Genomic DNA, 10,220 nt, shown 5'->3' on the forward strand with positions numbered 1-10,220 from the left:
GTATTTTTTCAAACTTGAGTCTTGAAAAAGAGGGGGTCGTCATATAATCAGGGCAGTCTTATTTATCAATACGGTACTTTAGTGTTACTACTATTTACTTTCATGACCTTTAATAAATTAAAATCCAAGTGTTGTAGTCTATAGTAGAGTGTATTTGCCATTGAAAGAACAATATTAGAACTAAACTTGAGTTGGGCATTAAGACTTGCACTGTAAATCTTCGTTTTACCTGCCACTGTTGCCCATACACCAGAACGTTTTTCTGTGCAATGTCAGCCCTGTCCCATGCTAAAGTCATACTCAGCTGCTCTGCAGCACTTGCCTTTGTGCCTGTTTATCATGCAGATGAATAGAAGAAATTTTAGACAACTCATTTAAACATTAATTGAGCAAATAGACAGGTACACACATAAACTGTCCACAGTAAGTTCAAAACCGTTTGGCCGTCTAGATCAGTCAATGACCTCTAATGAATTAATGATGGCTATTTCATTTACTAGATGGTTCCTTCCCTTGTGTATATAAACCACAGTAAAATTTAACAAGGAAGGCAAAGTACCCTTGAGAATGGCGGTTAAAATGGTGGCATCTGGAGCCATCTGGTCATCTGACTCTGAATCAAAAATGGTTATCTGTAACATATAGTGTAATACAATAGTGTATTCCGGACTTGTGACCAATAAGGACAAATCAAATAATATTTTTTAACCTACAGATTTTCTGTGATCCATACATTCCAGGAGGAGATTGCAAAGGTGAGATGCTTCCTCTCTATCAACGCCAAACATATCTCCAATCCTTATAAGGAAGTCCTGCTTAATGTCTGCATCTAACTGTCTATAACACAACACAATTTCATGTGCTTTTAAGAAAAATGATTGTGATTTTTAGCAATGTCAAAGACAAAACATAGCAAGCATAAATCAAGAAGAATAAGCAAACACACCTGTCAATACCCGTGTGTTTATATAAAAAGGCAAACAGGTCTGCAGCCCTTCCAGATCCCTCAAACACAATGACCGGTACAGGTGGGTTATTGCTGACATAGTCCAGCACTGTGGACACAATGGCAGGGCCTCCTTCTACTATCACACACACCATTGGCACTTTTTGGTTCAGTCCTATGGAGTGTACATTTGAAAGCAGGCCATTACACAAGCATAGGGAGACTGTGCAGCATCCAATTTGAGAAGTGCAAGGCTGATGTGCTAACCAATTGTTCACCGTAGCACCGAGCTAGAATAGTAATCTCTTATTTTCCTTCCTATTTGTTTTGTATAAAACACCAAATGACTCACGGGGGTGAATTTTTAGCAGTTGAATGTGTTTCTCCAGTTTCTTCCTTAGGCCTTCTTGGCAACCCAATTTTCCTAGTGTTCCATCATCTACCAGGAGAAAGTGGGAGTGGAAACCGTTAAGATAGGCTCTCTTGCTCAAAGGGTTCCCAAGTGGCTGGTAAGGCCTGAAGATCTGAATAATGACAAGCAGGGTACAAAAGATGTGTGGTTATCTCAATGAAATTACATCAGGGAAGAACATAATTTAAATCCATACATCTCTTCCTATAAAGTCCGTGTTGTTGTCGATCACGCCCCACGGTGTGATTCCTATGGTATTCCTCTTTCTCAGGTTGTGACCACCATATGTTTTCACTGCCTCACCCACATACTTGGACACCCCTGGAAATGATTGAACGAGCTGTTTTTTACTGCACAGCAAATATGGTGATGCATAGACATCCTCATTATTGACGGATCAGCTCGGCCATTCACTGCGCAACTCCTTTAAGCAGCGGGCCGCCCACATCAGGAGGATGTGTGGTGGATTTCGGTTCAAAAAGTATGAGCTGTACCACATACAAACAGGAATGATTGTCTCAGGAGTGATTTGTTCGAGCATTCAAGGTAATTATTATATTTTTCGTACCATGCATGCATTTTGAAACATTGTGAAAAAAATGATAAATTAGCCGCTAAGGTTCGCAATATTTACGTAAAATAAATGCTACCTGCATGGTTTTTTTTCGCTTTTAAACAAGAATCGAGACTGTTTTACATCCATATCTATAAAGAACTCAGGGATTTAAGCATTTATTCACGAGAATTTCAAAGTAAAAAGCTCTTTGTTGTGGTAAGGAGGCGCCACAGTGAACTTAAAGACGAGTCGCACATTCAACATCTTTACGTAAAAGAAATGATACCTGCACGTTTTTTTTGCTTTTAACCAAGAATCGAGACTGTTTTACGTCCATATCTGTAAAGAATTCAGGGATTTAAGCCTTTATTCACAAGAATTTTCAAAGAAAAAAAGCTCTTTGTCTGTGATTCCAATTGGTCAGCTTTGACAGCCTCGCTAACAATGCAGACCCTCTATTTATCGGCCCCGTGTCCTGTCAATTACATTATGAAGTCTATGGGTGATGCCTCAGTACTTCATGGTTCAAACTTTAAGTCCATCGCAGATTTTTTTCAATTAAAAAACAAACAGTATTTTATTTAAAAATGTTGAGATATATGCATGTATTCATGTACGCATCAATGTTTTCTTCTATATATTGTATATTTAATTTATATCATAATTATTACATTTGCAGTGCTTAAAAACCATTTATAAAAAAAATACATGTAAGAGTTTTGCTTTGTTTTTTTAATTATACTTTGGTGGTAAAAAGGGGGGGAAAAAATGTCTTATATGTATCTCTTTCAATTGCTGTTAAATCTGAATAAATATTTTGAACACACCAAAAAAAAAAAAAAAAAAATCTAATGTAAATAAGCACAGCCTCTACTTCACAGATTTTCGATTTTCACTTGGTCCCCACTGACCGTGAAAAACGAGTGATCACTGTATAACAAAATATACTGTACGTATATGAAGCCAGCTACGTCAATATTGACATCTAAACAATGTATATTCTATATTAGTTTCTTCTCCTTGGACATATTTTTTTTACTGGAAAAAGCAACCAAACAAAATGTCACTAAAGTGGATACACAGTACATGTTGATGTCATAGAAAGATATTATTTGTTGTAAATAAATCATTCTGAACCAATTGAGTGAAAGTGGATCATTGTCGAGTCACAGCAGATGGTATTTCATGGCTTTGTCATGACGCACTGGTTAGGAAAGACTTATCAATCTACCATATACGTTACAAATAATGACAAACTAATGACAGACTATTTAAATGACCAAGATCTTACCATGAAAATAGGCAACAGCAGTTGAGGATGCAGAACATGATGATAACACTTACCAGTATTAATACCATCAGTAAGAATCCATGCACCTGTGCTGCGGGCTGCAGTGATCAGGCCTTTACTAAAGGCTTGTTTGACTTTGGGCGAAAGGGTGAAGTTCTCAGATCCTCCATGGACAGTAAGTAAGAGCTTGGGTCTATCCATTTGCCATTCCCTCAGCATCAGCTGGAGAAGTGCCTCTGGCTTTGAGTCAAGAGCCACACGCACGAACTATGAAGGAATCATATGGCAATATGACAGACGGAGCGACTACATATTCACAAATGCTTGCAATTCAATTTCATTTTCCTCAATTATCGTCCCATTTAAGTGATGATGAAAGTCCAAACTTTGCTAATGGTCACTCTGGGACAAGCAAAAACATTGCTGTGGCCACTTTCATCAATGAAGAATAATAAAGTAACTTTGAGTGCCACAGTTATAATAATTTGAACACCTCTTTCGGTCCATGCATTATTGAGGAAACTTTGTGTGGCACATTGCTGTAACACTTTGTGATACAACTTGGGAAACAAAAATCAATTTGATGGTCACGTTATATCTCAAAAGAACCACACTCGTGGTCTTCCCCATTCTTCTCCAGCAAGTCTTGACAAATATAGAACCATTGCTCTCTGTCGTCATCTTACAAAAGTTTAACACACCATCTTGGTGAACACCGTCACTTGCCCAACTGCTGCACTTTAGACTGAGCACTATTGAGATATGACTTGGGGTCATCATCCACAAACATGCAGCCACTTTTGAAGAGTTTGTGCAAAGGCTTGTAGTCACAACACTGATTCTCCACAAGAGTCTTGAACAAATATGGGATATTTGGTTGGGCCTTTCCAAGGATCACAATAAAAATGTTTTGCCTGTTTGTACCATGTCAACTTATGACAGAGTGTGACAGCAATGTCTTTTAGCACTTTTGCCACTTGTCTGCCATATAGCATGGAAACATGGACATGCCAGACACACAATAAATTCAAATGGCAAACTACGAAACGTTTATAGGTTCAGGCCCAACAGACTCCACCGTGTAATCACTGACCTTGGCCCGACAGACGCGTGTTGCACTGTCCTGAAAGTCTATAGTCCCATAGGCGTCGGTTGGACTGTCGCTAGTGTGTAGCTCCAAGGACCATTCCTCTTCCAAATCTTGTTCAGGACCAGGAAAAATGACCATGTGTGGAGGTGCCTCTTGCCAAGAGTGTTCCACCATTAGACGACCACAGCAGCACCTAGATTAGTGATGCCAACACATTTTTGCCTTGTGTGCTCCTTTTCAATTGTCCAACCCAAAATGATAAACACATTTACTGTATGTAATTCAAATGGTAAAAAAAAATATTTCACTAAAAATTTGCTTCAATTGTGAACTATTGAATTGTTAGTGGCTGCATGATAAAGTATGTGTATATTTTCTCAAAGCATACCTGATCAAGTTTTGACATACTTGACATAATGGACTGCATCTGTAATAATAGAGAATTTACAATAATATCAAGTAGACCAGAGTGAAAATGTTATGTGACTGTTCAATCCATTCCAAAAAACAATGGCTTGTGCCAATTGTTTATCTTTATATTTATGTATATGATTTAGATTTTTCCTCAATAATCTCCTCCTGACACTGGCCACCTTTGCCAAAATCACATAATAAAATTATTTAAATTCATCAAATTCCTCTGAAAAGAATGGATACAATTAATCATTCATTCAATCATTTTCCAAGCCGCTTAACCACACGAGGGTCGCAGGGGTGCTGGAGCCAATCCCAGATAAAAATGGGCAGAAGGATGGGTACACCCTGTATTGGCTGCCAGCCGATATCAGGGCACAAGAAGACAAACAAACCATTCATGCACACTCATATTTAGTTACAATTTAGAGTGTTCAATCAGCCAACCATGCATGTTTTTGGGATGTGGGAGGAAACAGGAGTACCCGCAGAAAACCCACGCAGGCACGGGGAGAACATGCAAACACCACACAGGAAGGCCGGAGGCCAGGACTGAACCCTTGATCTCAGAACTGTGAGGCGGACGTGCTAACCACTCTGCAACCGAGCCGCCCTACAATTACAATTAATCAATCAAATGTATTGTGTATTTGATTTACCAGTGAAATAATGACGTACACCATTAGTTTAGGAAAGAGAACACAGTCCAAAAACATAGTTGATATCGTCCGTAGTGGGTTTTACACCTAATGAGAATCCTCAAAAGTGTATGATTGCTGTGGATGATGTGTGAATTGGGTTGGGTCAATTAAATGTATGGTAATTGGGGGAAATGCAGCTGTACCTGTGTAAATCTCTGGAAGAGGGGATAAACTTTATACATTCTCTCCTGGAGAAGGTTTCCTCAATCCATGATTTATATGACTGGAATATGAAAGGGCAACGTTAACATTCACAAATACATATAGCCTAGAGTAGCTAACAGTAACACTGCTCAATATGCCGTTGCTATTCCAAATTGTTTTATTGTGGGCCGGCAAGAGACCAAAATGCTTAATGTAGTTTTTGTGAACACTATATATCAGAGAGCTTTACGAAATTATGAATACATTATGAAAAACATTTGAGACCTTAAGAGCAACTTTTAGCACTGCACCTGGGAACAGTTGAAGGAGAGCTTCAGCTGCAGTATTTTCTTCATACCCTTTTACTTTCTCAAGGTCGTTAGTGTTAGCACTATTTCAAGCAAGATTTAACAATGACCTGACGTGAAGTATTGTTGTAAGGAAATATACACACATTACATCCCTTTCCTGAAGTTTGTGTGCATGTTTGTAGCAGGTCCCCTCCCAGTGACAACACAGCCAACTTTAAAATGTATGCAGCATTTACAGTAATGTGACAAATCAGTATAGAAAATTTCATACACATTTTGGCCACACAAAAACAAAAATAACGGGGAAAGGGTTTTGCAGCATCAACAAGCCAATTACGTTAAACGATTAAGCATTTAGTCGTGCTTAGCCAGCTTTTTGTTGTTCACCAAACTCAAATGTCTCAAAAAGTAGGCTACTATCACGTACAATTAACATAACAGTTCTTGTGGGTAGTAATTTACTTTTTTCTGTGAACAGCACAGTATGGATGTCCATCATATTCAATTTAGTAAAGAAGTCTTCGAAGAACTTACCATGGCTGGGAAGAATTCTGTAGTTTGCGCCATGTACACTACATGTGTTTACCACATTGAACGTCTTGAGAAGGCTTACATTATTGGTAGCCGATCAATCATGGGCGTCTCGGTTATCAGTCATTAGAAGTCCAAAGGGTAATGACTTTGTATTTGAAAGCACACTTGAGCTCAGGCTCCGCCTTTAACCCATTCACTGCCATTGACAGTGACTGACAAATTCATTTCACTTGACATGGCTGGCATCGAGTGATCACATTTCAATACCACTGACGGTGATGAACGTCCAATCCAATTTGACCAGGGGTGGGGGTGGACGTCCAGTGCCGCCAATGGCGGTAAAACACTCACGGGCTCATAAAAGGTGTATGGGCTGTTGCTCACTTGTTGGATGACAATGGGAAATGGTTGCTCCATCAAGATTTTTGTCATAAATACCAAATACTAGTCCTTCTCAAAAAAATTGTATATTGTGATAAAGTTCATTATTTTCTGTAATGTACTGAAAAATATTAGACCTTCATATATTTTAGATTTATTACACACAACTGAAGTAGTTCAAGCCTTTTATTGTTTTAATATTGATGATTTTGGCCAAAAAAATAAAAATAAAAAAAAAAGTCAAGAAAAAACAAAAATCCCTATCTCCAAAAATTAGCATATTTCATCCGACCAATACAAAAAAGTATTTTTAATACAAAAAAGTCAACCTTCAATTAATTATATCAGCTATGCACTCAATACTTGGTCGGGAATCCTTTTGCAGAAATGACTGCTTCAATGCGGCGTGGCACGGAAGCAATCAGCCTGTGGCACTGCTGAGGTGTTATGGAGGCCCAGGATGCTTCGATAGCAGCCTTAAATTCATCCACGGTGTTGGGTCTGGTGTCTCTCAACTTTCTCTTCACAATATCCCACAGATTCTCTATGTGGTTCAGGTCAGGAGAGTTGGCAGGCCAAATGACCACAGTAATGCCATGGTCAGTAAACCATTTACCACTGGTTTTGGCACTGTGAGCAGGTGCCAGGTCGTGCTGAAAAATGAGATCTTCATCTCCATAAAGCTTTTCAGCAGATGGAAGCATGAAGTGCTCCAAAATCTCCTGATAGCTAGCTGCATTGACCCTGCCCTTGATAAAACACAGTAGACCAACACCAACAGCTGACATGGTACCCCAAACCACCAGTGACTGTGGGTACTTGACACTGGAATTCCGGCATTTTGGCATTTCCCAGTGTTCCTCCAAACTCTGGCACCTTGATTTCCGAATGACATGCAAAATTTGCTTTCATCTGAAAAAAGTACTTTGGGTCACTGAGCAACAGTCCAGTGCTGCTTCTCTGTAGCCTAAGTCAGGCGCTTCTGCCGCTGTTTCAGGTTCAAAACTGGCTTGACCTGGGGAATTCGACACCTGTAGCCCATTTCTAGGTTTCTGCAGATCCCCCAAGGTCTGGAATCGGCCCTTCTCCACAATCTTTCTCAGGGTGCAGTCACCTCTTCTGGTTGTGCAGCGTTTCCTGCCACAGTTTTTCCTTCCAACTGAGGTGCCTTGATACAGCACTCTGGAAACAGCCTATTCGCTCAGAAATTTCTTTCTGTGTCTTAGCCTCTTGCTTGAGGGTGTCAGTGATGGCTTTCTGGACAGCAGTCAGGTCGGCAGTCTTGCCCGTGATTCCGGTTTTGAGTAATGAACCAGGCTGGGAGTTTTATTTAAAAGCCTCAGGAATCTTTCGCAGGTGTTTTGAGTTAATTCTTAATTTATTTATTTTTTTATTATTTTTTTTTTTTTGAAACCTGTCCTGTTCAGCTGTTTGACACAGAGAATGGAAGTCTAAGTGCCCGGATTCTGAACAGTTTTAATGTTTCACATTGAGAGTCTGACATACTCCCATTGTGATCATTCAAAATACCTTTTTATTATGACAAAGCAGCGAACAGGAAGGGATTATGGGGGGACAGAAGAAAAGAAATACAAGAGAAGAAAGAAAAGAAACACATACGCAAACAACAACAAGAAATACATTGAACATCTAAACTAGTTACTAATATGCTGGTGCTATCGTCAGCGAGATGTATTTCCGGTTTACACCATGTGGGGGCCTATTGGCCAGTGAAAGAGGAGAATGGGGCTGGGGGTGTCTATAAGACTATAAGTTAAGTGATTGAAAGGGGTAGAGTGTACACAAATCAGTTCTGTGATCTCGAACCCAGTAATCGTGTGAATCTCTTATGAGTGTAAGCCCGTTGGCGATCAACCCTACGCCGCCGCATCGCCAATCCCGGCACCGGAACCCCCAACCCGAGCATGCCCTACCACATCCAGCAGCACGCAAGCCCCACCAGGCGCGCGACAGCCACGCAGACGGGCGGAGAAACCGCGCGGGCGCCAACCCAGGGCCACGGCCCCCACCCAGCCAGCCCGGGGAGGGAGGGCGGGGAGATGGGGGGGCCATGCGCAGCCCATCCCTCCTCCCGCCGCCCAGCAAAGGAGCCACCGTCCCCCCCCCCCCGGGACCCAGGGTGGTCCCCCGGGCCACCCGCGTGCCCATCAACCGGCCTTCAGGGATGGCAGGAGGGGACGCATCACCAACCCCACGCCTACACCCACCCCCGCCCGCCCACCCGGGCCACGAGCCACAGCCCCCCAACCGGCACGGCACGCCACGGGACCCCCAGCGGCCCACCAAGCCCCAGGCAAGGCAGGGTCCCCCGCCGGTGCAGGCGACACCCCGCTGATACACCTGAGTTAATTCTTTAATTCAGATGATTAGGTTAGTAGCTTCTTTAGAGTACCTTTTCATGATATGCTAATTTTTTGAGATCGGGATTTTTGGTTTTTCTTGACTTTTTTGCCCAAATCATCAATATTAAAACAATAAAAGGCTTGAACTACTTCAGTTGTGTGTAATGAATCTAAAATATGTGAAAGTTTAATGTTCATCAGTACATTACAGAAAATAATGAACTTTATCACAATATGCTGTTTTTTTTAAGAAGGACTAGTACATTGTAGTCTAAAAGAATTTACAAAGTTAACAAATGCAATCCCAATGGCATTAAAACAATGGTGATGGAGGATATTCAAAACTCTCGAGTCCCTCAAATTTCGAGGAAATTTTACGTACATTGGGGGGCAGGAAATTTTTGGATAACAAATGTAACAAAGTTATCAGGAAATTGTTGATAAATGAATATTATCCGAACTCAATTAAAAGAATCTATATTTTGAAACAATTTGGAATAGATAAGATTAAGTATATACAAAAGAATTATGTGTCACTTCCAGTGACTTCTAACGCTAAAGAGGTTCAATTCAAAATTTTGAATGAATTTACCCAACAAAGGATTTTTCAAGATTGAAATTTGGTTTTGAAACGAATAATTGTGCTTTTTGTGATGTGGACATCTAAAATTTAAATCATATGTTTTTTTACTGTAATTTAGTTAATTCCTTCTGTGGTCAATTAAAGACTTAGCTCAGATATGTCCAAAGTGCGGCCCGGGGGCCAAATGCGGCCCGTGGGCCAAATGCGGCCCGTGGGCCAAATGCGGCCCGTGGTCAAATTTCCCCCAGCCTCTGTCATAAGATCAATAACGTCTGGCCCGCACACAGACTTTTAATAAATTGGTCGGCAGAACTGCTACCGGCATATGAAGTAGCTTACACATTAAATGCTGCTCCTCATTTACCCACTAAAAGGCAGCAGCACTCTAAGCAATGTTACCCCGCGTGACACTTGACTTCCAATTTTCTAAAATGGCAACAATCAACAACAACAACAAAAAAAGTTGACTGCGACAGCCGACACTTCAAGGATAG

At 40.7% G+C, this 10,220-nt stretch overlaps 1 protein-coding gene across 5 annotated transcripts in view; it reads right to left on the reverse strand.

Moving 5' to 3' along the window:
- trpm6 (transient receptor potential cation channel, subfamily M, member 6) overlaps window positions 1-8,860 on the reverse strand; it is a 28,295-nt gene extending 19,435 nt beyond the window's left edge. For 2 of the 5 annotated variants that reach the window (XM_057831589.1, XM_057831587.1), the window contains exons 1-11: window positions 6,400-8,856; window positions 5,554-5,633; window positions 4,684-4,722; window positions 4,299-4,488; window positions 3,259-3,472; window positions 1,555-1,679; window positions 1,299-1,470; window positions 947-1,121; window positions 714-837; window positions 560-632; window positions 230-330 (exon numbers count right to left, since the gene is read on the reverse strand). In XM_057831589.1, the coding sequence (XP_057687572.1) occupies window positions 230-330; window positions 560-632; window positions 714-837; window positions 947-1,121; window positions 1,299-1,470; window positions 1,555-1,679; window positions 3,259-3,472; window positions 4,299-4,488; window positions 4,684-4,722; window positions 5,554-5,633; window positions 6,400-6,432 (1,326 nt within the window). In that variant the 5' untranslated portion in view covers window positions 6,433-8,856. Of the gene's footprint in view, window positions 1-229; window positions 331-559; window positions 633-713; window positions 838-946; window positions 1,122-1,298; window positions 1,471-1,554; window positions 1,680-3,258; window positions 3,473-4,298; window positions 4,489-4,683; window positions 4,723-5,368; window positions 5,634-6,399 lie in introns of those variants that run through there. The other 3 variants (XR_009062718.1, XM_057831586.1, XM_057831588.1) reach the window with 3 other exon arrangements.
- Window positions 8,861-10,220: the final 1,360 nt, after the last annotated feature.

Source organism: Corythoichthys intestinalis, chromosome 3, assembly GCF_030265065.1.
Source record: "Corythoichthys intestinalis isolate RoL2023-P3 chromosome 3, ASM3026506v1, whole genome shotgun sequence".
Lineage (NCBI taxonomy): Eukaryota > Metazoa > Chordata > Actinopteri > Syngnathiformes > Syngnathidae > Corythoichthys > Corythoichthys intestinalis.